The 27,556-nt window shown below is 45.4% G+C and overlaps 2 protein-coding genes and 1 non-coding gene across 7 annotated transcripts in view; 1 reads left to right on the top strand and 2 right to left on the bottom strand.

The window, feature by feature from the left end:
* The first annotated feature begins 216 nt into the window (after positions 1-216).
* Positions 217-19,393, top strand: Grhpr (glyoxylate and hydroxypyruvate reductase). 4 transcript variants are annotated; one of them, XM_048783355.1, is made up of 10 exons: positions 275-374; positions 734-844; positions 2,139-2,269; positions 3,067-3,139; positions 3,670-3,786; positions 4,851-4,939; positions 6,378-6,482; positions 7,112-7,247; positions 8,683-8,813; positions 10,435-10,770. In XM_048783355.1, exons 2-10 carry the CDS (start codon positions 840-842, stop codon positions 10,554-10,556), a joined length of 909 nt encoding a protein of 302 aa, XP_048639312.1. In that variant the 5' UTR covers positions 275-374; positions 734-839; the 3' UTR covers positions 10,557-10,770. The 4 variants fall into 4 exon arrangements, with proteins under 4 accessions (XP_048639313.1, XP_015347800.1, XP_048639312.1 ...); XM_048783356.1 differs by lacking the exons at positions 734-844; positions 10,435-10,770 and adding an exon at positions 18,983-19,393 and having other exon boundaries at positions 217-374; XM_015492314.2 differs by lacking the exon at positions 734-844 and having other exon boundaries at positions 217-374.
* The window catches only part of Zbtb5 (zinc finger and BTB domain containing 5), a 30,987-nt gene continuing 15,425 nt past the window's right edge, over positions 11,995-27,556 (bottom strand). For both annotated transcript variants that reach the window (XM_015492313.2, XM_048783354.1), the window contains exon 2: positions 11,995-16,479. In XM_015492313.2, the coding sequence (XP_015347799.1) occupies positions 14,445-16,475 (2,031 nt within the window). In that variant the 5' untranslated portion in view covers positions 16,476-16,479 and the 3' untranslated portion in view covers positions 11,995-14,444. The remainder of the gene's footprint in view (positions 16,480-27,556) is intronic.
* Positions 24,449-24,583, bottom strand: LOC125610734. Its single transcript, XR_007340734.1, has one exon. It is a non-coding gene; the product is annotated as a small nucleolar RNA SNORA70 (small nucleolar RNA).

The following is a 27,556-nucleotide window of genomic DNA, read 5'->3' as shown; positions in this document are numbered from 1 at the left end:
GGTCAGAGAATGTTCATGCTCAGCTGTGTCACTCCCGACCCCGACCGAAGCAGTCTCAGTGCCACTAGGGCAGGCAGGCAGGCACACACAGAAGCACAAAGCACAGTGGAGCCCTAGACTCCCATCCCCACGCAGTTGCAAAACAGCTCCCTCTGCGCACTACCAGCCCGCCCCGCCTCCAGCTCCGGCCACGCCCCCTCGATGCCCCGCCCAGGCCAGCGCCACGGCTCCTCCTATTTCCGTCGTGGTGGGTCGGGCTAGGTCCGTCAGTGTCCAGCGGCTGCGGGTTGGATGAGGCTGGCGAGACTCATGAAGGTGTTCATTACTCGCAGGATTCCTCCCGAGGGCAGAGCCGCGCTCGCCCAGGCCACAGAGTAAGAGCTCGGTGCGCGGAGTCCCCCGCGGGGCGGGCCGTCTTGGTAGGCGCCAGCGGCTGCGGAGCCTCAGCACCCCGGCCCGGCCGCGCTTGGCGGGTACCCGCCCCCAAGTCCCAGGCACCCTGCACTGGGTGACTCAGCGATCTCCAGGAGCTCCTTAGGAGGCGCCCCGAGCTGCGCTGGGCGGGCTGGTGGCGTCCTTGCGAGACCCCAATTGTTTATGGAGGTGGCTGAGGTGATACCAGGGACCAGACAGACAGGGCCTGGAGCTTATGCTTTGGTCAGACTTTCCTTTCCAGCTGTGTCCGGCCGGGTCAGGATTCGGGCTTTGGGGAGACTTTGATTATCTATTCTAGGGTCCAGCTCTTCCCGGGCTTCTAGCCAGAACTCAGGACCTGGCACTGGGCCAGTAGGAGGGACCCTGAGCGTTGGTCATCAGCCTTCTGAGAAGAGAGATTGCCCATGAGGCAAAGTCCATGCTGTTAATTCTTTATCTTGTGAGGTTGGCTGATAGCAGGTGGGGTCAGAGACTAGTGGTGGTCACTGTACTGGCCACGTAGATGGTTGGCAGGGGACTTTGTTGACTCTTTTTCCATTGAACCACTTCTGTGGGCCAGCCTTGCCAGGTGCCTACATACGTAAACTTAATCCTTGTAACACTGTGAAGTTAGTATTAGAATTTGTATTTTAGTAATTTAAAAGGTCAGAAGGGGTGAATACCTTGCCCAGAGTCACACTGCTCTAGGTGATGGAGCTGTGTGACCACAGTCAGACTTCTGCATCTTGCAGTGTTTGCACTTCTAGTATCAGACAGGGAAAAGGCGGCACCCAGCCTCAGGAACCAATTCTAGGGAAAATGAGATTTGTTTTTGAATTCTGTTCAGTGTAACACAGCATCTGCTGAGGGCCTGTTTTGTACTAAAGGGAGAAGAGGAATCCCCCACTGCTGTAGCACCTTTGCCATGCTCACTTGGGGGCTCAGGTCAGGCTGCTGCAGGGGCTGCTGCAGGGGTTGCTGGGAGGTGCCAGCAGCCATCCTGCATCTTGCTTACATACAGACTCATCATATATGTTGGCTGCATTGAATTCTTTTTCGGTCTTTTCATAGTACTGGGAATCAAACCCAGGGCCTTGAACATGCTACCACTGAGCTATGCCCCAAGCCCTGGCTGCCCTGGCTGGAAGGAGTACCCAGTTTCCAGGAGCTCTGTGGAAGCACACCTTATTGCTCCTCCGGGTTGATTGGCCTTGAACTTATCTTTCCTGGCAAAGTCTATGTTGGGAGTTTTGAGTTTCATGGACTCATAGAACAGAAAGAGCCCTAGACTCACATCCCCACGCATAGCTGCTGAAACAGCTCCATTCGCACACTACCAGTGATCATTGAAGCCAGGCTCTATCCAATGCAGTAACACCCCCCTCCCCATCCTACCCTATAATTGGCCCCCCAAAGGCCCCCTGTGAATGTGAGAAAACTCTTCTGGTGTTGAGCTGAGAACTGTCCCCAGGACTTTCCCCATTTCCACTTAGGCTCTGATCTGGGGGCCCCAAGCCTTTGTTGGCTTCCTGTGTTCTGTGATAGCCCTTCACTCCCACCCCAACCACTCTGTGGACACTTCTGAGGTCGCCCACATCTGGCCCTGATTCGCCTGAACCAGCGCCAGGCAGCCTGAAGCCAGAGCAAGCAGAAGATGCTGCCTGCCAGTCTGAGAGGGGCTGGGGCCCTGCATCTCCTGAGTGGTTGGTCTTCCTTCCCTTCAGCTGCGAGGTGGAGCAGTGGGATTCAGATGAGCCCATCCCCAGCAAGGAACTGGAGCGTCATGTGGTGGGGGCCCACGGCCTGCTCTGCCTCCTCTCTGATCGCGTGGACAAGGGTATCCTAGATGCTGCAGGTGTGTGCATGGATTCTGAGGCTGCCTCAGGCCTGTACATTCTGAGGGCCTCCCTTGAAGTGGTGACCAGAGGAGTAGTTGCTCCCATCTGGCTCTTGATGCCCTTCCTCCCTGCTCTGAGTCCCTGGGGGAGGCCCAAGGAGGGCAAAGACTGTAGGGTGGAGCCCATGAGGTAGGGCTGGGGGCGGGCACTCAAGCTCCTGGGCCCTCCTCCCACCCCACCATAAACTTACTTTGTGACCTTGAGCAAGACCCTGCCCTGTTTGGGTCTGTGTGCAGCTCAGTGCCCAGCACCAACAGGCATCTAGGATGTTTGCATGACCTCATTCACAGGGAAGGTCACCATCCCCTGTGAAGTTGTGTTGTGGCATTTTGGAGAAGAAGATTTGACTCCAAGGCTGCCACATTTGGAGAGATTCTTGTGAATCAGAGCAAGCCACTCCAAGCCCTGACCTTGCCCAGCTACCATCTCAGCACTCTCAGAAGTATCCATGGGGAGACCCTAGGGTGGCCGATGGAGATTCAAGGTCTCACTGGGTGGACAGTCCAGTGGGTCAAAGAGGGGCCTTGGTGTCTGAGGCCCTGGTGGGAACCCCAGCCCTGCTGGTGACTGGGCCAGGACACAGCCTCCCTGAGCCATTGTGTGTGTTTGAAGATTTACCTGAGGAACAGAGATGCCAGGCTTTTCTCTTTGTCTAGGAAAATAATAATAAACAGGTGTCCACTGGATAGTCCCCAGTGTTAAGGCTTTGAGTTCCGTGAGGAAAGACGCAAACAATGCATTTTCCATACAACAGGGGCCAACCTCAAAGTCATCAGCACTCTGTCCGTGGGCGTCGACCACTTGGCTTTGGATGAAATCAAGAAGCGGTAAGGTAGCTGGGGCTCTGAAAGCATCCTGGAATGAGGGCGACTCTCAAGAGAGTGGGAGCCATTTGTTTTTGCTCTTGACCATTCAGTGGGAATTTCAGGTGACTGGTGATGAATTTTATCCACAGGTATACCAGTCAGTTAAAACAAACTCAAGGTCAGAAACAGTGGGTACCTCTGATATCACCCTTTCATGTTTGTTAAACCTTTTGTGATCCTCACAACTCCCCTAGATGTAGAAAATGCAAGTGTTATTATTATGTTCTTTTCCAACGAGGAAATTCAGAAAGATTAAGTAGTTACTGGCCCCAGACTTTAAATTCCAATCTTCCATTTTCATATCCCTCCTAACATGGGAGATAACCCAAATAGGAATGAGGACTAACAGTTCCTTAGTGCTCATTTACAATTCTGAGCTTCCTGGTAGACAGAGCAAAGAAGGAACAAAACAACATCATGGACATGACACTACAGTAGACATTGGTGAAGGTGCTCGAGGCGGATGTTACCACCAGATGTTTGATTCCTAGTGGGATCCGGGTGGGCTACACCCCAGATGTTCTGACAGATGCCACTGCAGAACTTGCTGTCTCTCTGCTACTCACCACCTGCCGCCGGTTGCCAGAGGCCATGGAGGAAGTAAAGAAGTGAGTGATTCTTGGCGGGAAAGTGGGCTGTACTCAGCAGCGGGCTCTGAGCACTGCAGTTAGCCTGGCCTAGATGTGCTCTTGGTGCAGGTTGTGCCCCAGCTAATGAGGGGAGAGGACTCAGCAGAGCTGCAGCCAACAGGGCCCGTGGTAAAGTTGGGGGGAAGAGGGTACCTAAGGGATGAGGAAACTCTGCTGGCTGGTGAGGGCGTGGGAGCAGATCAGGGCTGGCATCGCAGGGTGGCAGGTAGAGTCCTCTTGTGCACTGGGTGATGCTGAGCACCCAGGGTGCCCAAATCAAGAAGCCCAGAGGGCCGAAATGGTCTCATAATACTTTAGGGAGCCACATCTGACCACATTACCACGAGGCTCATGAATTTTCAGTGTTAGGAACAGGGTGCTACTCCAGACCTGCAGAGGGTGCCATGTGGAGCACACCGTGGGTTCCATCTACCTTCATAAAGGCCAGAATTGTGGCCTGTGGGTTCCCAATGAGGGACTCCACTCTGCACCTCTAGAGTCGGGGAAGGCATTCAAGAGCAGGAGTGGTGGGAGCGTGGGCAGAGGTGTATGTGCAGGCCCCCATAGAAGGTGGTTAGGACGCAGGCCAAGCAGGGGACATGGCTGAGTTCACGTGGTGCTGAGTGTCCTCTCACTGTCCTGTCAGGGAGTCAGCACCTTCACTCACAGTGGTGGCTCAAGCTAGGGCAACAGGGACACTGTGGCTTTACTGAGAGAACGTGATCTAGAATCCCAGATCCCAGTTCCCTGGCAGTGTGACCTCAGGCAAATTACTCTTCCTAGTTTACCCATGTGCAAAAGGGGCCAGAGCCTCTGAGGCCTGGGAGCCCTCAATTTCTGTGTCCCCTGGTGGCCTTAAGGAAGGAGTGGTCCCTACGGCATTCTCACAGTGCTGAGTGGTTGGGATGTCACCCATCCCACATGCAGTCATTTGACCTGGGCAGGTTTAAATCTGGGACCACAGCAGGGGTGCTGGTGTGTGAGTCCCAGTGGGCCCTTGTCTTGCCCAAGGCCAGGCCGCTCACCCTCTCTCCTTCTTGCAGTGGTGGCTGGACCTCGTGGAAACCCCTATGGATGTGTGGCTACGGACTCACGCAGAGCACTGTGGGCATCGTGGGGCTGGGGCGCATAGGTAAGACCCCCCCCGACACGCCTGCCTGCTCTTTCCTTGGCGGCTGTACCCAGTGCCTGGTGCCCCACACCTGGATGCCGGGGGTCCTTCTTGGAAAGGCTGCCTGAACTGCATACTGTCAGGCCACTTTGCCTGCTGTAGGGACATCTGTGATGAGAAGACACAACTTCACAGAACACAGGCAAAGGAATCCATAAATAAAATCAGGACACACTATGTGTTAGAAGCCAGGGTTCCTGAGACTTCTAGCTCCATAAAGAACAAATGAAGGCTGGGGATATAGCTCAGTTGGTAGAGTGCTTGCCTTGCAGGCACAAGGCCCTAGGTTCAATCCCCAGCACCACAGGGGGAAAAAAAAAAAAAAAACAGATGAAGGTACCGGGGAGGCTCGGGCAGGAGGATTGCAAGTCCAAGGCCAACGTGGACAATTCAGCAAGACTCTGTCTCAAATAAATAATAGCTGGGTGTAGTGGCATGTGCCTATAATCCCAGTGACTCAGGAGCCTGAAGCAGGATTTCAAGTTAGAGGCCAGTCTCAGCAATTTTAATGAGACCTTATTTCAAAATAAAAATATAAAAAAGTTTGGGGATGTGGCTCAGTGGTAAAATAACCCCTGGGTTCAATCCCCAGTACTGCAAATTAAAAAAAAAAAAAAATGGTGGTTACAGATGCTGGGGCTTTGAGGAGTGGTTTACTGTGGGAGAGCCTGTGCTCCCCCAGACCTGGGTTCTCTAAGGCACTGACTTATGAAGCCTTCTCAGGAACCACAGGGCTCAGTGGGCAGAGTTTATTTGTCACTCTACAGGTGCAGCAGAGCCACTTTTCTTCCAGTGGCTCCTATTTGGAGAAGTCTAACAGGAAGGCAGCTGTCAGTGGTTCATTATCCTCCTGGTGCAGGGGTGAAGGGTAGGGAGTGTGGATAACCTGTCTGGAGCAAGCTGGAGAGTTGCATGGAGGAGCCCAGCAACTGCCCAAGCCTGTCTCAGCAGTAGCATATTTGAAAAGGTCTTAGAGGTTAAAGCAAGTTGGCAGGTGGACAAACCACCAAACAGTCTAGACTGCCTTGGCAGAAGCAGTGGATCTAAAGGGAGGGAGGAGACCACTTGCCAGGCATCTCCTAGTTTGCCAGGTGTAGTCCTTGGAGAAGGTTCACAAACGGCCCTCAAGATGACTGGGCCATGTGAAGACAGCATAAGCCAGTCACAGCCACAGAGGAGCTATGGCACTGCTTCCAGATCCCTGAAGTTAGTGGGCTGGCTGGGGCCTGGTTACACCTAGACAACCCTGAGCTCTGATAAGACAGGAACAGTTAACATGGCAGCATACTGATAAAAGGCCCTACTTCTGAGGGTCTCCTGTCCATGGAGCTGCTGGGTGCTGCCCCTGCCCTCTGAAGGGTAGGGAACAAGCTATGGACTCTTGACTCATTTCCTCTAGGTCAGGCCATTGCACAGCGTCTGAAACCATTTGGTGTCCAGAGATTTCTGTACACAGGGCGCCAGCCCAAGCCTCAGGAAGCAGCAGAACTCCAGGCGGAGTTTGGTAAGTAAAACCTCGATTCCACAGGAGCCAGCTGTGCTGCTGGGGGGGAGAGTAGGTTCTTTTCTTCAATGATGGCATTGGCAGGTGAGATGCAGGGGTTCCAGGTGGTCTGGGGACTGCGTGGCCCTGGTGTGTTATCTTCCTGCCCTGGGCACAGGACATTCAGGGGGGTGCAGGGCATTCCCTCCACCCATGGGCAGAACCATGGGATGTGCAGGGCTGAAGAGTTGCTGAGCACTTTGTTTCCTTATCCTTAATCTGGCGATCCTCAACCCAGGCTGCATATGTACCTGGTCCAGGTGGGTTCAGTTCCTGAGGGGAGGGGGTGCTGCACAGTGTGGTGAGCAGAGGGCAGGCTGGATCTCAACCATTCCTCCCCCTTGGCACATCCATCCTGAAAGTGGTGAAATCCAGAGTAGCCCAGATCCTGTTGTGTGACCTTGAGGGCCATTTGTGAACCTCCTGCCCCTGTCTGGCCATTCCCTACCTGTAAGACTAATAGAGCTGTCCAGGTAGATACAAGGCCTTCAGGAAGTGTCTTGGGAGGTTCTGTTTTGGGGATTGGGGGTACACCATCTTGCTGTCCCTAACCTGGACACAGCCTCTGATGGAGCTCTGCCCATCTCTAGTGCCCATTGCCCAACTGGCCGCGGAGTCTGACTTCATCGTCGTAGCCTGCTCCTTAACCCCTGCAACTAAGGGCCTCTGCAACAGGGACTTCTTCCAGAAGATGAAGAAAACTGCCGTGTTTGTCAACATCAGCAGGTAGCCTAAGGCACCGGGCATCCCTGGGTCACCCAGGAGGCCTGGAGAGGGGCTTCCCCGATGGCTGCTGTAGTCTGGGGTTTTATTCCCTGTGGGTTGTTGATGAGAGCTCAGGCTGAGCTTGCCAGTCACCATAAACCAACTGATGGACCAGCAACTCAGAAACATAGTTAAGGCCACGCAGCAGGATAGGAAGAAAAGCAGTCAGAGCCACACAGTGGTGTGGCTCGGGGAGTGAAGGCCTGATATTGGTGGCACGTCACCAGGGATCCTGAGGCAGGTCTTTCCCTACCACAAAGAGTTGGGCTTTCTGATCTGGATGGCTTCTTGGAGGCTGACCTCCCACACTGCTGAGCCTGCCAGGAGCTCAGTGATGGTTTGAACCTTCATGCTTCTGTGGAGTCAGACCCTAAAACTCCTCCTGTCTCCCCCACATATCCCCAGGTGTGCCTTCAGGTAACTGGGCATGTACTGGGGGCAGACCTCCCTTCTCTGCCACTCTAACCCCTTCCCAGTTGATACCCTTTGAACCTTTTAAATAAGTTTGGAGGAAGGAATTGGATGAGGGTTCATGCACCCCAAAAGTGTTTGTAGTTTCCAGTGTTTAGCTACACAGAAGTGCAAAGTGTAAGAATCAAGGACTTGCGCTGGTGGCCAATGGTAGCCCTGCCTGCCATTTACTGAGCACCCATGTGTGTCAGGACACACATGGGTGCTCAGTACTGTGCACATGTATGATTTAATGCCTTCTAAAGTTGCTAGAAATTCAGTTCTTTCCTTCTGTAGTGGCTCACTTTGATGGACACAGTTTGGTATCTATTCATTTCTCTGCCCTTGTTCGGGCAGGTGCCTGATGGCACGCTGTGGTTCTCAGTGGGTGGTCTGGGGCCAGCCTGATTAGAAACACCGCCAAGAAGGCCAAAACAAATGCAGACTTCTGAGCCCTGTTTATGCCATAGTGCATATAAGTGGGAGCTAGATGGTATTCTGTCTTACAGAGGAGGAGCCTGAAGTTCAGAGAAGTGCGATACTTCACTAGGGTCACTTGCCTAGAAAGTGTCAGGATTAGGGTTTCTCTGAGTATAAGATCTGTATTCCTGCTGGGTGCCATGGTACATACCTGTAATTCCAAAGACTTGGGAGGCTGAGGCAGAATAATCATAAGTTCAAGGACAGCCTCAGCAAAACCCTATCTCAAGTAAAAAGAGCTGGGGGTGTAGCTCAGTGGTAGAGTACTCCTATGTTCAATCCCCAGTTATGCCAAAAGAAAAAAAGAAAAAGACTTCCCGTAAGTGTACTCTAAGATATATTGCTTTAAAAGTCACTACCAAGTGCTAGGTTAGTGGAAAAATTCATATTGTGGGTTGTTCTGCCCTAAAAGTGGCCTGGAAGGAGGGAGCATTGGGGCACCCATATCACCAACTGTCATCTGCAGGGGAGATGTTGTAAACCAGGATGACCTGTACCAGGCTTTGGCCAGTGGTCAGATTGCAGCTGCTGGACTGGACGTGACGACCCCGGAACCACTGCCTACAAACCACCCACTCCTGACCCTGAAGAACTGTGGTAAGGACCCTGCATTCCACACACTCATCACTGCCTGGTGGGCCCAGTGTTTAGAGGTGGTCATGTGGGCTGGGTGTGAAGCTACGTGAACAGTGCTGAACACAAGGGGCATAGCCAAACTCCATGCATGTTCAGGCTATTAGTGACTCTTTGTCCCTAAAGGAGAATGGGTGGATTTGTTAAGACGAACAGTGGATTGGCTTTATATCTTACCCCAACCTCCATGGGTAAATCCCACTACTATAAATTGTTATTCCCAGTGTATGAGAAATAAGTAATGACAATACTAGTATTTAAAACTAGTACCAGTTATAAAGCTGTTCTCTCAGCAAAGACCCCCTTCTCTGTTCTGCTTTGTGGGCAGGGCAGGGCCTCTGTATACCCCATTTCTCCTGTGCCCTCTGGTGCTGCCAGGTTTGTCAGTATGGGGCACTGGATGCCGGCTTCCTCCTGCCTTCCCATCTGCCTGCCTGCCTGCCTGGAGTGGCTTGTGAAACTTCTTGCCCTGGCATCAGGAGAATCATTTCTGGGGCCTCACCAGTCAGTGGCACCCCAGGAGTCTGAGTTTTAGCTCCTAGGGCCCTTCCTTCAGCCTTCTGCATTTCAGCAATCCCACCCTTCCCCCTAACTTCTGGCAGTCACTATCTGGGAAACTGAGTGCAGTGGTTCTCATGCTTTGCTGATCACCTAGAGGGACTGAGCCGACACAGGTTGCTGGGCCCCACCCCAAGGGGTTATGGGTAGCAGGTCTTGGCTGGGGTCTGAGACTGTGCACACCCCTAACAGATTCCTAGATGACACCAATGCTGCTGGTCTTGGTACCATCCTTAGAGAACCACAGCCTTAGTGCATGCTTTCTGCCTCTCCAGCTACCTAGTTAACAACTTATACCTAATAGCAATTCTTTATAGTTCTCTGATCAGACAGTGCTATGGTTTCTGCCTCCAGACTCACTGAGTGGTCAGGGCTGTGGGTTGTCCATTCACATTCCAGAATGGAAATGCAAACAAGTCCTTCACAGTCTTCCCAATGAATGTTCTCTTTATTGAATCCCTCAGAAATTCTACTTTCCCCACCCCATGCCAGCCTGCAAGGAACACTGGCTGTAATGTCAGGGCTGTTGCTCCGAGCCAGAAAACTGGCCCCTTTCCCTCAGGTCTGGAGCCAGCTCAGCACCATGGGCACTGCTTCAAAAGGAACTCTTCAGGGACAAAAGACTTCACTTGCTCTGAGTGGGGTTGAGGGTTGGGTCAAAAGCCCTGTGGCATCCCTTCCAGGGTCACAGGGTGTGGGTGGAGAGTCCTAAGCTCCTGAGCTAAGTTGGTGACTGGTTTCACCATCTAGTGACCAAAGGGGTGGGTCTAGATGGGCACCAAGGCCCCTTACACCTTGCCCCGGTTGTGTTTAGGCTACAAAATCTGCTGGTCCACCTGTGTCTGGGTTTCAGTAGCCTCTGCCCCTTTCTGTTACTGTGAACCCCAGGCCTGGGGGAGTGACAGGAGGGAAGGCAAACAGAAGAACACTGAGGCAGGTTCTCTGTTTCCTTCTTACTGGAAAATCCATGGCATGGAAGGAGACCTGGCTTACAGTCTTGAGCTGTCCTTATCTCCTCTTTTTCTAGTCATCCTACCCCACATAGGCAGTGCCACCTACAGAACTCGCAACATCATGTCCTTGTTGGCGGCTAACAACTTGCTAGCTGGTCTGAGAGGGGAGCCAATGCCCAGTGAACTCAAGCTATAGCCAGACAAGAGACCTTACGACCGAAGCCACAGTGCCCTGAGGTTCTACTGGACACACCCGGCTGAATTTGGACCCACAGGCAAGAGCCACGGGGAAGTCTGCTCTGTACTGATCCTGCCAGGGCAGACTGGTGCTGCCAGTTGTGCTTGCCTCTTGTGCTTTGATACACCTGAGCCAAAAGCATGTAATTCTATTATTAAATAATTTTCTGAGAGACTGTCTCAGCCTGTGACTGGCAGAAGCTAACAAAAGGACAATTTGCTTACCTTTGCTAATTCGGGGCATCTAATGAGCTGCCTGTTTCCCACCCCAGCCCTCACCTGGGCATTTTAATGTTTAGATCCTGCCTTAATTTCTTCCCTTATCCCTCACCAAGCACAGCCCAGTTAACCATGGCACCTGAACCTGACACCTAGATCATCAGAGAAATTAAAGAGAACATATTGCAAAGGCGAGTTAATTGGAAGAAAGGATTGGGCAGGTCACAACTCACTTCTTTTCTTGGTGAGAGTAATTGGAAGCTGGTGAGTTTCCTAATTTCAAAATTTGTTTCTGCATCAACACTTTGCTTCTTTTGTTCATCTTGTGCTTTGCCCCCCAGGTAGTTAGGGTTTGTTGTTTTGGTATTGGGGATGAACCCAGGGGTGCTCTACCATTAAGCAACATCCCAGGCTCTTTTAATTTTGAGACAGGGACTTACTAAATTGCCAGGTTGGCCCTGAACTTGAAAGATCCTTCTGCCTTAGCCTCCTGAATTTCAGGTGTGTACCATGGGAGCCTGGCTAGATGTTCTTTTTTTTTTTTTCCTGGGGGGGGGTACCAGGGGCTTGAATCAATTGAGCCACATCTCCAGACTCTTTTGTTTTAGTTTGAGACAGGGTCTTGCTAAGTTGCCTAGGACTTCACTAAATTGCTGAGGCTGGCTTTGAACTTGTGATCCTCCTGCCTCAGCCTTCCAAATTGCTGGGGTTACAGGCCTGCACTACTGTGCCTGGCTAGATGTGCTTTTTAATCAACCTTTACTCACTGTTTCCTAAGGCCAGGCCACTAGGGCTGTTGCCAAAGTCCTGCTTTGTGTTGAATCAGCTTCTAGCTCTTCCCCAGCCAAGCCATGCTGGCAAATGGAGATTTCAACTTGGGAGGCAGGTACAGAACAAAGTCCATGGTCGAGCTGGTCCTCGAGAATAAGTGGGTGGACTGAGAATGAAAGCTCACCCAAGTCCACAGCTCAAAGACATGAAGGGCTGGAGAAAGCAGAAGGAATAATTTGAGTGGAATGACCTAATTACTGTTATGGATTGACAATTTCATTATATAGAGGGCTCAGTTTTAAAAAGTACTAGTCAAAGCAGGGCTAACAGAGAAATAACTACTACTTCCCTATTTTGTTTCAACCTTAACAACTTAAGCAAGGAAAAAGAACATATAATTACAGACATAAATATGACAAATTTTTTATTTCAAAATCTCAATTTTTGACCAGCATAGCACCACTGACATGGGTGCCCTGATGAACTTAATGATGTGATCACCAGAAGAGATTCTACATGATTATGCCAGGCTGTGATTAAGGCTAACCAATAAAAACTCAGGTCCCCAACACCAGATAATCCAGGTACAAACTCCAGATCATAGGAACCCAGGGACTGGTTTTCAGGGAACGTTAGGATTATTTTTTAAGTGCTACAGCATGTGGAGGGACATTGGCCTGCAAGCTCGCTTCTCACATGTAGAAACTAAGAGGTAGATGAGATTCCAGGTTCCATCCAGCAGTGGAGAGGCAAGGCTCCAGGAGTGTCAGAGGCAGGCCCCAAAGCAAAGTACACTTATGCCTGAGCAGGGACAAGAGGACAGGCTCCTGGCAGCACCTCCTCAAAATGGAAGGCAAGGAGGGCTGCACTGTTCTGCCAGCGTCATTGGCTTCTTGCCCTAGGCCCAGGCAGGGCCTCCTGTACTCCATGCTGACCCATCTGACTCCTCACAGGATGTGGGTCCTACGTCACATGGTGGTGGTAGCTGTAGAACCCCTTACAACTTGTTGGATAAGGACTGCTGACAATGAGCCACACGTAGAACTGGATTTCACAGGTGACCCCACATCCTCCAATGGTGTCTTTCCCACATCTGCTCAAAAGGAAAAGTCACAGGTTTCCCTTTGAGCTTTCCTCTCTGGGAATCAGTTCCTAGGAGATGCCAAGCCCTCTGTGAACATTATGGGCTTATCCACAGATTTGTAACTGCACACACTAGATTATTAAGAGGAGAAGACACGTTCAGTTTTGTTTTAGGTGACACATAAATACTTAGTTTTCTAAACATAAGAACTGAATAAATTCTCTGAATTATGCACAAAAATGGTTTAGTATCTCTGAGAAAGCCATATTAAAAAAATAAAATGAACTCATGTTCATGCATGAACCTAACTGAGTTCTACAGAGATGCATGAACCTGTGCTGTTTCCCCTGGTTTATGTGAGCCAGGATGTGGCCTGATACAGGTGCCACCAACAGCCCTCGATAGCATGGTGTCAGAGGACAGCAAGGTGAAGCTGGGCAAGTGAGACAAGAAGGCCCAGAAAGGCCCTGGGCATTGACCCAAATGGGCAAGTGAGACAAGAAGGCCCATAAAGGCCCTGGGCAGTGACCCAAATGCTTCTCCCAACAGTTCTGAATGCTCCTGGTGACTTCTGTGCTATGGACTGCCTTACTCTCTTACAGAGCCTGGAAAATACTGGTCCATGAACACTACCACATTTGGATTTCAAACTACACTCAGTATTCAGTTGGGAGAACAAACTAAAAGTTTAGGGTCTATACTTTTAAAGTATGGTATATAACAATAATAAAACCCATGGAGGGGTGGCATTATTTTTGGTTAGTTTGTATCTGAAAACAGGAATCTAGGCCTGGGAGGGATGCCATAGTGGGTACAGGAAGAAAGGAAGCAGAGAACGGGCTTGTCCGAGGGTGGGATGCGTCAGACTGGACTGGCCTTTGAGGTCTGGATGGAGCAAAAGGTAAATGCACCATAAAAACCCCACAAAACATGACTCCACATCATCAGAACAAAGACAAACACTAGCTCTTTCCTGACTTTCAAAGATGAACTGTGACATCAGTAATACGAGTTGGTTAAAATACTGCTAAAACCGCACACACAGAAACAATACCTTACTTGTCACTCCATATAAGTACATACTCCGTTTACAACTTGGCCTTTAAAACCAGAAACTTTTAAAACATCTATCCAACAGAGATGTATTCAAAAGTATATACACCTATTCTAAGAGAATGCTTGCCCTGGGCCCAGTGTCAGCACCAAAGTGCAGTATCTATGACTGCAAATCAGACAAAAATAAAAAATACAGTACTTTCTGAGGCCTAGGACTAGCTCAGGATACACTTTAAAGCATTTGTGGCAAACAGGCCTGTCTTCAAGGGCCTTCCTTTCAGACAGGCACAAAGTTGCCACTGGTTACACGTAAGTGTACTTTGCATCGCTGTACAGGGATACAATATTCCCATTACATATAGGATATGTAATTAAATGCTTCACAGAGCTTTACAAAAATTGCTAAAAAAATTTTTTGCACTTCAATTTTTAAGTGTGCCACTTTTAACATCAATTACAAACTACTTTATGACTATGTCACTCAACCCTAAGGAAGAACTTGGTTCTAGGGATCACATCCCTCTCCCCAGATGCGCATTTCACTCAGAAATGCTGCAGCACAAGTGCTACATGAACAGTTTTCCACTTACTAGTCATTGAAAATTGCAAGAGCCACTGGGCAGCGGAAGCCTCAAGCCCAATGGCATTAACCACCCACCAAAACGATTTTAGTTTTAGTCCCGCAACTAGCTGGCACTGTCTCCTAAGGACAAATAGTCAGAGCAAAGTGCTAGGAAGATTGCTGCTCTGCCAGCGCAGGCAGGTAGTCTTGGAATGTTTATACAGGTGGCTGGACTGACTAAACCTCTTGCCACACTTCAGGCAGGCATACGGCTTTTCACCTGTGTGAACGCGGATGTGCTTCTTGCAATCTGTCAAAGTCAGAAAAGTTTTGCAGCAGATTTTGCAGGCATACTTGCGAGCTCCTTCTACAACCAAGACATTGTGTTCTGATAAGGCCTTCTTGCACTTTGATAGGACATCAGCAGATGCCCTGGTCAACTGTGGGGGGCCAGGCTGGGAGGGATGGCCATTTTCAAATGAGGATGTGGTCCCATTCATCATTAGCTGGGAACTGGCAGAGTTTTCCGGGATTTGTGAGCTCCTGACAGAAGTTACAACTGGCATTTTGGGAGCTATGCGGCGGTAGTATGGAAAGTTACTGGCTCCTCCTCGGGGGGAACCCATCATTACCCTGGAGAAGGAGGAGTGGAGGCCCAAACCAGACCTGGAAAAATCCATCCCAAACTGTTCTCCTTGGTAGCCTGAAGTCTGCACACAGGGTAGGCCCATCACCTCCTGCATGGGCCTGACAAAGTGGGAGTCTGCAGGCTCGCTGAATGGGTTATCCACATGGGAGCCAGGGGCAGAGGAGGGCCCGCCTGCAGGCCCAGCCTCTGGACTTAACAAGTAAGGGGCCTCGCCCTCCAGCCTGCAGTCACTAGTGGTGTTTGGAATGTTATCATCATTGTTTTGATTCGCACTAAAGTTACTTCCTCTGCTCTTGTTGAGAAAATTTGAAATACTAAAAGTGGACTTATGTTCTAGGTTATTTGTAACTTCCAAAATGTGGATATCACCTACCCTGTCCGTGCTGGACTGGGGATCTGAAAAACTCCGATCGCTACTTTCAGGGCTGAGGTCTATCTTCTCTGCACTAACAACAACTCCTTCCACTTCTACGGACTCACTGCCTTCTGCTTGAGAGGTCACATCACTCACTTCATCCTGAGGCTCAGGTGAGCTCAGAGGCTCAGATTTTACCACCACTCTCATGTGCTCCTTCTCACCAAGGCCAACCTCAGGATTCTCACATTGGAAGCCACTTTTCTCAGTTGCAGCTTCCTGCTCAAAAGTAGTCTCAACCTGAGTTGCACGAGAGGCCATGGACAACTGTGCCATGTTACCAGCACTGTTGTCAGACTGGCTAGGCACCTGGGCATCTTCTTGAGCACCAAAAGTCTGGTCAAACATCATAGTACTATCTTCCTGGTTGTCATTCATTCCATCAGCTTTAGGATTATCCACAATTTTCAGGGAATCTGGTGAAAAGAACTCCTCCCGAGAATGAACCCCTGAAGGCCCATTCTCGGCTGTGACATCTGAAATGGCAGACTCATCCATGGAGGGGCGGAGGCGCTGTCTGGCCCGCTCCTCTGCAGACTGCTTGCGCTTATGAAGGCGCCTCATAGGGAAGGGTGTCCGCTGGTCCAGGTTACTGCGCATCGATGAGCTCATGGGGGCTGGCTGTTCCTCACCACTCTGGCTGGAATTGAGGGCTGAGTTCACGATGCTTAGTCCCAGCTGCTGCAGCATAAAAGAGCGCTGCATGCGGGCACTCTGCTCTTGAACGCGCTCACTTGGGGGAGACATGGGCAGCGTCCTTGTTGTTAGGTAATGTTTACATGCCTTAACAACAGAGTTCAAATGCAGGTGAGAGGCTGCCAATAAGACATCCATAACATTGCTCTCCCCCAGCATGAGGGTGGAGGTATACATCATGTCAATCAGCGCAGCAAAGGCCTCCGCTGTCACTACCTCACTATCCAGCTGGATCATGTTCATGGTCTGATCTCCCTCTGCCACTGAGAACAGAGCTCGAAAATGTGTGCTGCATGCTGCCAGCACAGAGCGGTGGGCTTTAAAATGTCTATTCCCCACTACAATGACACAATCACACAGCTGGCCATGAAGTCTCTGGTAATTCAACTGCTGGAAGATCTGCTCAAAGTGACCAGGAAAATCCATGATCCTATAGGAAAAACAAAGAAAGAAAAGTGTTAAGACTTAGAAAAGCATAAGGCAAAGCCAAAACACAAAGGGTGAGACAAAAAGAAAGGTACAGATGGCTAAGCCTATACCTGTTAAAACCTTGTGATGTCTCCAATGAGGGGCACCCAAACTAAGAATTTGTCAAATAAGGAGCAGATGCCAATTTGTGTACACACGTGGGCTCCTTATAAGCTTCCCATAATTTCATATGACCCACTTAGAACACCAAGGGTCTGAGTTAGAAAAGACCAATGTGTGTGTGAAGGCATATTGACCTCACACAAGTCTGTCAGGATTCTACATTCTCTAGAGCAGCAAATGAATGCCAAGAAATTCCAGTCTTCACAACCTTAAATAAGCAAAAGGGCAAATCAAAATTAAACTGGAAGATTTCTGGTTCTAGATGGTAGTAAATTACACACATGCACCCCCCCCCAACCCCATTCCTGAAACCCCATTAAAAAGACACTACACCCAGGCACGTTGGCGCATGCCTGTAAACCCAGTGGCTTAGGAGGCTGAGGCAGGAGGATCACAAGTTCAAAGCCAGCTTCCACAACTTAGTGAGGCCCTAAGCAATTCAGTAAGACCCTGTCTCTAAATAAAGTATAAAAAAGGGCTGGGGATGTGGCTCAATGGTTAAGTAACCCTGGGTTCAATCCCTAGTACAAAAAAAAAAAAAAAAAAGATACTATAATTTTTGGTTTTGTTGTTGTCATCTTAAAGGTATAAACCCTAGGAGCTGAAGTTGTCGCTCAGTGATACAGCACTTGCCTAGCATGTGTGAAGCACTGGGTTTGCGCCTCAGCACCACAGAAATAAATGAATAAACAAAGGTCCATCTACATCTAAAAAAAAAAAAAACAAAAAACATTTTTTTAAAAAGGTAGAGGGGGCGCTGGGATCATGGCTCAGAGGTAGAGCACGCGCCTAGCATGCGTGAGGCACTAAGTTCGATTCTCAGCACCATATAAAGCAAAATAAAGACATTGTATCCACCTATAACTAAAAAAATAAAAATCAAGTAAATAGATAAATAAAGGTATGAACTCTAGAAAAATCAGAAAGGGAGAAAAGACATCAATGACATTTTGGAAGCTGGGAAGCAAGTGAATGAATACAGTCTTTGCATACCCCAAATGCTCTTAAACTGGCAGTAGATAAAACAACCTGACATATATAAATCCCTCTCCACAAAGGCTCAGAAACAAGTGGCTCAGGTGCCAGGAGAAGGAAAGTAAATGTGAGATGAAAACAGGAGGCGTGGCTGAAAGTCTACTCAATTTAAAAAAATCCCATGGGCATAGAAAAGATAAATCTACAGAGACAGTAGATGACAGGATTAAGGAATGAATACAAATGGAAAAAGGGATTTAGGGGTAGGTATGACAGAATGTTCTAATTCTAAATGTTCTAATTATGGTCACAGGTATACAACTAAAAATGTACTAAAATATGCATATTTGTTACAATAAGCAATTTTATGGTATATACATTATAACTCAAGAAAGCCCAATAAACCTATACATAAATTTTAAAAAACAAATGGGAAAGGAAAACAAGATAAACAATCTTGGTCCAAAGCCAGTTTTTCAGAGTCTACTTTGAACTACAGAGTCTGTACTAAACTCACTGTTCTGACTACTTAAAATATCACATATATCTCTATAGCTTTCCAATGCTGTGTTTAGAAGCATTAAATGTCAGGCTGGGGTTGTGGCTCAGTGGTAGAGTGCTGCTTGCCTAGCATGCATGAGGCACTGGGTTCGATCCTAGGCACCACATTAAAAAAATAATAATAAAATGAAGGTATTGTATCCATCTGAAACTAAAAAATTTAAAAAGAAGACATTAAATGTCTGTATGTTTTTATCTTCTGGACTCATTAGAAATAAGAACTTCCTATTTTCATCTGAGAAACTACTACATCTCCTAGGAACTTTGTGACTGCTGGTTCAAAGTCCCCTACCCTTGACTTGGGATAATCTCTTATTATGTGGTTAAAATACCAGGCCAGTAACTCTCAAAAGGCATTCCTTGGTGCCTTCTGCCCACAGGCTCTTCAGCTGAAGAAGCCACAGAGCTAAAAGCTGTTTCACCCTCTCCAGAGAATCAATCTGTGGCTTCTGGGATGGGATTTGGCTGAACATGGCTAAGCCTCAGGACACAAATAGCTAATGCACCTAAGTTAATAGAGAGAAAATGATCGGATTCAGTTCCTTAAGGGAAACAGGCAACTCTAATATAAAGAATTACAAGTGCTATGATAGGGGAACAACAGGAGACAAGGAAGGGGCTCTTGCCTCTCGCAGTGGTGGCCTGCTGGGGAAAGTAAGCATTCCAGTCTCCTGCAGGGCCTGGGGAATTGAACCTGTACTCAGGGCACTAAGTGACCACTGAGGCTGGATCAGCACTACACTGAAAGCTAAAGTTTTAAATTAAAGTTTGCATTCAAATGATGGGATACCCTCTGACCTTTTCAGCTAGAAGACTAGAAGCCAGACTCATACCACCCAAGAAGTAGCCTGGAGATTCTTCTCTGGAGAACCTGATATTTGGAAGCCCCTCCGATACAACAATTGGGACTCCATCTAGTTTCCACATTATGAAGCCCATCTGTCCCTACTCAGATTCCAACCATAGTCAGTGCTTCACTCTTAAACATGAACATTTAGGAGGAACATAAACTGGAAGAAAAAACAAAAGACAAAGCAGCAAACAAATGGGGACAGGGAAGCATTTGGAAGAATCAGAAGCAATGCAAGAAAAAGCAAAGAAGACTCAGTGGGGAAAACACCTATAATTAACATCATCAGAAAGAAAGAACAGTACATCCATGAAATAATGTACTTTTAAATTTTTTTAAAAGAAGAAATTAAAAATAGCAAAAAGTTGTGTGTGTTTGTACCAGGGATTGAACCCAAAGATGCATAACCACTGAGCCACATCCTAGCCCTCTTTTATTTTTTATTTTGAGACAGGGTTTTGCTAAGTTACTGAGGCTGGCTTCGAACCTGTAATCCTCTTCCTGAGCCACTGGGATTATAGGCGTGTACCACCATGCCCAGCATGAAAAGTTTTTTCAAAAAGTTAATGGAAGAGCTGAAAGAGAATGATTGAGGAACTCTCAAAGACATAACAAAGGAGAAATAAAAGTGAATGGAGTTTTAAAAAAAGAATTAAGTAATGAGGTCCAACTCTGACTATAAGAAAGACAAAAGACAGAAAAAGAGGAGAAAAATAATTTAAGAAATATCAGAACAAATTTTAGAACCAAAGAATTTTCTTATGAAGACTAAATGAGCCCCTAAGTGCTCAACGATATGAATGAAGAAACAAATGACTACACCAGGCTCATTACCATGATATTTTACAACATCTGAGATTTAAAGATCCTGAGTTGGGGGCAGGTGACAAAGAATCAGGAATAAAATTGACATTTAGGCTTTTTCAAAGCAATGTTGAAAACTAGAAGATATTTCCTTCAAAATTCTCCAAGAAAATTATTTCTAATTTAGAATTCCACATCCTACCAATCAATTATGAGGGTAAACCAAGGCATTTTCAGACAAGCAAGAACTGAAAATGCAAGGTTTTACTTCCCTCATCTTCTGTCTCAAGAAGCTTCTAAAGCCGTAAAGTTGAGAATAAATCAGGGAAAGATCAAGGAACAACATTGAAAACAGAATACCCACCACAGAAGACAGGCAAAGAGAATTTTAGATGGTGATAAAGCTTGAGATGACAACTAGGCAGTGGGCCAAGAACAACCAGTTCAGACTAGAATAGAGGAAGAAGGAGTAGCCAAGAAGAAAATCTCTAAGGGTTTTTTTTAAAAAAAGGAATGGATAGATCACCTGATGTGGATGAGAATGGGAAGCCTTTAGCAGTTTCATCAAAGTGTAAAAATACATTCTTAAAGAAACAAGAAAATTTTTAAATGAGGCAATGATTAGCCCCAGGAAAAATAAGAGGTTGTTTAGTTGTAGCATACCAAGTGGTTCATTTGCGGACAAGATTTACATAGTCATAACATGGGATATTAGGAGTAAGGGGAGGCAAATTCACATGGGAAGTGGGGTAGGAGACATGGAAGAAAAGGCAGCAATTAAAAAAAATAACTATAAGCCTTATGGAACTATGTGGGTTTTAAAATATAAATATATATATTTAAGATTAAATTTTTAAAAACATTTTTTAATTTTTTATTTTTTTGGCACTGGGGATTGAACCCAGGGTATTTAACCACTAAGTTATATTCCCAGAACTTTCCCTTTTTATTTTAAGAAAGACTCTCTTGTTAAGTTGCTGAGAGTTAAATTGCTGAGATTAGCTTTGAACTTGTGATCCTCCTGCCTCAGACTCCTGAATTGCTGGGATTACAGGCATGTACCATAGCACCCGGCTTAGATCCTAACATTCTAAAGCTATATACCCTGATATTTTTGCAAATCTCCAAATTCACAAATACTATTATGGCATTTCACAAAAATTGCTAGAGGTAGAGGCCAACATGGATACACGGCTTACCAGGCTCAACCACTCGTTCAGGCCAAAGTTGTTCTGGATCCTGGGAAATAAATGAAATGGAAAACTCTAAATTCACCAAAACCAAGGGTCTACTATGGCAACTGAGAATAATATGCCATTTTGCTGGCATTATACCTGGAAATAAATATTGGAATGATGTATCCAAGCAGTAGCCACATGTTGGCCATATTCTTTTACTTTTTTTTTTTTTTTAACTTTTGATGACTTTTCAACAACAAAATATATCACCTGAACACACTTTTCCAATGAAGATGTCTGCTGTTTACTATCAGATGTGGGAGAGCTAGACAGACAAGGAGGCAGCCACTGCCACATACCTACTTGCTTTGCCAAGATTTCCTGCTGACAGCAAAGAGCCAACAGTGGTGGGCAGCAGCAGATACCATACTGGACCCCTGCCCAACTCACTCAGGGACCAAGAGCTCAAGATTTTGAGGAGATTAAACAAAAATGTAATTACAGCTCACAGGTCTGGTAGCCTCTACCTTCCAAAGTAAACTCATATACTAGTAAGTGCCAAATTCAAAAAGTGACCACTTTGTAGCAATAACAAGGGAGAAACATTCTGGTTTGAAACAACAGGGAGTTGTTGCAGAAGCTGTACAAGCCCCAGAGTTGCACTAAGAAACTAGAGACCATGTAAAACTGGGCCCTATCAGAAAAGCAGCAGACATTCAGCTTATTGTTTCTCTCCTAGAGAGAACAGAGTTGGCAATGTTGCAGCAGCAGTGTGGGTGACAGTATTGGAGGTAAGTGGTGGACGTAATAATAAAAGATAGTTCAGTTACTCAAGTCCTCTACATTCCTGCAGTTATTAAGCTAAGTACTTTTTATTTACAATCTTCAAAACAACCCTGCCAGGTAAGATTTGCTACTTCCCAACTAAACAGCATTTCAACCCAAAATTTTAATTTTAAAGAATGTAATATTCTTTTCAATGTTTTTCTTTTGCAACAAACAGAAGTTATGAGAAAAAAATAGCTTACTTTTAATATGTCAATTAAATCTTGAGTATAAGAAGAAACCACCTCCCTTTTCCCCAAAAGGTCATTCACTAAAATATTCAGTCCCTACTTTCTATAGAACAAGCATAAATAGCAAAAAGAAATTATGGTCACAGAAGCAGCACTTTGAGGGAATTGTCCAAAGGCCCAGAGACTTTTGAGAAGAGGCTACTGAGGTAGCTAAAATGACCCCAACAAAGACAGAAGTTTAAGTAATATAAGAAGATGGGTAAACAGTGCATATAATCTTTTAACTTTCCATAAGCCCTACACTCAAACCTCCATATAATTCTTGAGATCAACAAATGTTCCTCCAGGCTCTTCTCAAAATACTTTAGGGCTGCTGGGGACTCCTGTTATGCCTTGTTAGCAGGTCATCTTTAGGGCAATAAAGAAGATTCAAGATTCCTGCTCTCCAGGGGCTCTGGAAGTTCTGAATGGTAACAAGAGATGATCAAAACTTGAAAAGACACCTGTCTTTTACTTATATCCGTGTACAATTATCTTTTGGAGATACTCCAAACTAAGTTTTCTTCAATAGCCACCTACTTTCATCCCAATATAATCATTAAATTTATGATCGTTTGGATTGGCAAGAAAATCAAATCCACCAAGATCAAAGTTAATCAGAGCCCAAAAAAATTGCACCAATTAGATTATTCAACTGTCCCTCTCCAATATCAAGTGTGTCAGAAAGCATCTCAGTATAAATCAGAATTCTCAATTAAGTTACAATGAACTTAAGCTAATTTAAACAGAAAGAGATTTGTGATTAGATATTAGGACAATCACAAAATCTCTAAAAGGACATGAAAACTATACTTGGATGCCCCAAAGCCAGAAAGGAATACCCAAAGACATCTAGGAACCATTCCAGAGAAAGCACTACTGCCACTGTCCATTCTATCACATGTTGCTTTGCAAGTCCCTTGCTCTAGCTTACTACTCAGAAGAGTACCTGCCATTGTTGCCTTCTAGACCAGAAATGTCCAATAGAACTTTTATGATGATAGAAATGTTCTGTTGTTATGCTGTATACTAGTTACATAGCTACTGAGCTCTTGAATGTAGCTAGTGAGACAAAGGAGCTGAACTTTTTATTTCCATTAATTTTAATTAATTTAAATGGTTACAGTTTTGAACAGAGTAGTCTAAATGCTCAATACTGTCCATGGCTCACATCTGCATCCCAACTCCACTCAGATATATATGCAGAACCAAGGGAATCTAGTTCTTATAGTGTACTGTAGTAACTATGATTCTACCTTAGGAAACAGGGACTCACAATTTGCAGGCTAACCAAATGTAACCCCGAATGAAAGATTTTCAAAAGATTCTGGGCAGCTGCAAATGATACACACACACTATGATATCCCTCTGAAAACTAGAGCTCCTCCAAGTATATGTAATGTGCAGGTGACTTTGGAAATGCCTAGTTTTACTGGGTAAGAGGTGATTGTTCCAGAAGTGAAGGAATCAAAACAAGAAAAGGACAGAAGAGTTGATTTTTATACTGTGTAGATGTGCAGGCAATGTAAAAATTTTCAACTAGTCTTTTATTAAGCCCTGACTATGACTCTGCCTGGGGTGTGCTAAGAAATAGAGTGAATTTTAAACAGAATAGGGACAAAACTCTAGGGAATGGAGAAGTGATTTTTAAAAATTGTTTGCCTATTTTTAGTAATGAACAATTACATTGGTTTCCTAATTAGTGCTCAATAAAGTGACATCATAACAATAATTTTTTAAAAATTTATATGTCAACATTTCACAAAAAAATAATTATTTTCAAAAAATGAATTGAGGGCTGGGGTTGTGGCTCAGTAGTAGAGCACTTGCCTAGCATGTGTGAGGCACTGAGTTTGATTCTCAGCATCACATATAAATAAATAAAATAAAGGCCCATTGACAACTGAAAAGTGTGTATATATATATATATATATATATATATATATTTTTTTTTTTTTGGATACAATACAGGATATATTGGTGTGTGTGTGACTGAGAAGGAGACAGCACACTAGAAGCCCTCATGAATGCAGGGACCGCCACTTGTCCAGGGGACCACGATTGGGGATATATTTGACCCCACAGCCATCAGGAATGAGCTGCTTCTCAGTCACCATGTCTTCAAATTCATCAGCATTAAATTTGGTAAAGCCCTACTTCTTTGAGATGTGGATCTTCTGGCAGCCAGGGAACTTGAACTTGGCCCTGCGTAGGGCCTCAATCACATGTTCCTTGTTCTATAGCTTGGTGCGGATGGACATGATGACTTGGCCAATGTGAACCTTGGCCACTGTTCCCTGGGGTTTCCCAAAGGCACCCCACATACCTGTTTGGAGCCTAGATGAGGGACACCATGAGATCAGAAATATGAACATCTACTCAAAGTGCTGTCTCCAAGGTCCCTTAGGGCAACCCATATGAGAAACAGGCTGCATACACTACCGAGGAGATTGCTGTTTACAGCCATTGCACACTGGGCCACCACAAGTAAAGGAACCCAGTTGGCTTAATTAGCTGCAGATGAAAAATATTTTTTTAAAAATGAATGACATGGTTTTGCATTTTGCATCAACAGAAGACAACTGGATTCTCATATTTGCTTCTGCAGTCAGATCACACAATACATGCCTCTGGAAAATATCTCTGGAAAACTCCTTTGTACATTGTTTTAAAAAGTAAGTTAAATTATTACTATGAAAAGTTCCGACCTTACAGATCCCTTGAAAAAGTCTGGGTGGGGGTAAGACAAGGGTCCCTGGTCCATACTTAGAGAACAGCTGATCAGTAAAATCTCTAACTATATTGGAAAGATGGGGGAATGAAGGATGTACATTAAAATGCATACAGAAAAACTGTCAGAATTAAAAGGAGAGGGCTGGGGATGTAGCTCAGTTAGTAGGGTGCTTGCCTTGCATGCCCAAGGCACTGGGTTCAATCCCCAGGAACCCCCCCCCCCACACACACACACACAGAACTTAAAAGGAGAAATCAAATTTGTCAAGAACAAAAGTCTCATCTGTAACCAAGGATCACTCAATAAATACTGCCTAAATTAAAAAATTAAGAATTAGCTCCATGCATATTATTTAACATGCATATGTAATACCCAAAGAATTAGCTAAGAGTTGAAAGTGATAAGTCATGAAGAAAAAAATAACAACAACAAAAAGCATTAGAAGCAGGAAGAATAAGTAAACCTGGTGTTTTGTCTTAACAAATCTTGTAGAACCTGACTCTTTAAGTAAACTACATATGCCTCAGCAAACTACATATACCTCTGATTTGGGGAAAAAAAAAAACAAAAAGAACCTAAACAGACTATAACAACTCCAACAATTAGAAAAAGCTGTCAAATGATGATGCCCCCCCCCCAAAAAAAACCCACATCAGTACCAAATAGTTCTATATGAAAATCCACCCACACACACTTTTTTGTGGTGAAGCTGGGGATCAAACCCAGAGCCTCATACATGCTAAGCAAGAACTTCACCACGGGGCCACATCTCCAGCCCTCTAAATGAAAATATCTATCAAATGCTATGGAAAAGAAAAATCTTTTATTATTGAAACCATTTCAGGATAAAAAGCTTCTCATGATGCAATACTGAAATAAACAGTGACTGTATAACCTACCAGGCAATGCAATTAAATAATTAATACTGACCAATTTTTCTGAATGGAGCAGTAAGGATTCATGCATAGTGAGGGACAATCCACTGCTGTGACTGCAATGACTGACTTTTAAGATAAGCTATTTAATATCTAGTAACACCAGCATAACTCAATAAGGTAAAAAGGGAGCCATGAGTTAAACCAAATGAGAAATGCAGCTAATGCACTAGTGTCGTTTTTAATATATGTTTTGGCCATCCCAAAGTGCCAAAAGTCAATATTCTAAGAATGCGTTGGAAATAGCAGTGTATTACCATGTTCCCAAAAGTGTTTCCAAAGATTATGAATATGAGGAAGGCTTATGATTCATGCTATTTTAGTTTAGATTCCCCAGAAGTAGACTGTGAGAGAAGGATTCAAGTCTAAGTGATATCAAGAGGTTCTCCCAGGAGAAACTGGGAGGGAGGAGCAAGAGAAGGAAGAAATAGCAGCCAAGCAAGGGTATAATTTCAGACAAAATCTAGCTTTAGCCTGATCTAACAAGGGAGCTCTGGAGTATTTAAAAATGCCTCTAAATTTGAGCTTATTCAAGGCAAAGGAACTGGTCTTTCATAGCCCTGCACCAGTCAGTCAACAGCCAAGAGACTTCTCAGGGGGATGTAAACTGCCAAGCCCTTACAGTAGTTGATGCCAGTCACCCAAAGGAAGTCCTTGAAAGAGTCACAGATATAAGCCATTAGAGGCAAAAGTTCAGAGAAGCTGTAGCAGGAGTGCACAGAACAGGTATCTGGCCAGATCCCAACAGTATCTGTAATGCACATTTGGTGCTACTAAAGAATAAAGTGATATGTAATCATATAGATCAATAGATGCTACAGTCCAATAGTAAATATATGTTACATAACATATTTTGCATTCCCAATCTCCAACCCCATCCCATAACCATTCTGTGAATAAGAAATCTCAATTCCAACAACAACAAAAGTAATTCTTAATTCTTTTGATTCTAAGATACCACTGTTGTTAAGAGGCCCACTGTTAAAAGTTAGTAAATATTACTTTAACAAAAATCATTAACAAAATAAGTATCACTTTTTTCAATTAAGCTTTCTGGCAATATCACACATCACAAGAAATAAATCTATTTAGGTATAAAATACAGCTAGCTGTAGTTATGATAATCTGTCAGTTAAGGCTTATAATCAACAGAACCCAACTCTGGCTTTCTTGAATGATAATTAGAAGGCTCTCTGAAGACTCAAAGATTTAGTTAGAAAGCTGAAGAACCAGACTCAGAAATGAACAGCAGCCAAAGGAATTTTGAAAAGACTAGAACACAAAACCCACAGTCCCAAGAGCCCCATGAATCTCCTTTAAGTACTATCCCTATAATAAATGGCCTCCAACACTTCTTTAAATAATGACATCATCTGTTCAAGATTCAAAGTTCCTGTATGATATGTCAAGATCATTGTATTGTCTTGAGCAACTAATAAAATAATTAATTAATTAATTAATTTAAAAAAAAAAAAAAAGATTCAAAGTTCCAGGGAGAGCTCCTACAGGGTGAACTTATAAACTCACCACCCTGCTGGGGAGCAAGGAAGAAGGGCCTTTCTGTTTTTACATATGTATGCTGGTTACTGCCTTAACCATCTAATAAAACTATGCATTGAGGAGTCAATACAATTAATTAGCAAAAACCAAAAAGGCAATGAAGAAGGGAGAACCAATGCCAGAGAGCTAAAAAGTGATACTATATGATATACGAGGCAACAAAACAATCTGGTCAACAAAAGGACAACCCAAGAACTAGCATACAGCATAGCTTAATTTATATTTCCTTTTCTTTCTTCTTTTTTTTTTTTTTTTTTTTTTTTA

The sequence above is a fragment of the Marmota marmota genome, unplaced genomic scaffold, assembly GCF_001458135.2.
Source record: "Marmota marmota marmota unplaced genomic scaffold, marMar, whole genome shotgun sequence".
In the NCBI taxonomy this organism is placed as follows: Eukaryota; Metazoa; Chordata; class Mammalia; order Rodentia; family Sciuridae; genus Marmota; species Marmota marmota.
Note: the sequence above shows the minus strand (reverse complement) of the source record. Positions and strands in the feature narration are given on the sequence as shown.

Excerpts from the sequence above, each read along its gene's own strand:
- Grhpr (XM_015492314.2), top strand. The coding sequence starts at position 292 with ATGAGGCTGGCGAGACTCATGAAGGTGTTCATTACTCGCAGGATTCCT. Across the intron at positions 3,140-3,669 it reads TTGGATGAAATCAAGAAGCG|TGGGATCCGGGTGGGCTACA; the intron begins GTAAGGTAGCTG and ends TTTGATTCCTAG. Across the intron at positions 7,248-8,682 it reads GTGTTTGTCAACATCAGCAG|GGGAGATGTTGTAAACCAGG; the intron begins GTAGCCTAAGGC and ends TGTCATCTGCAG.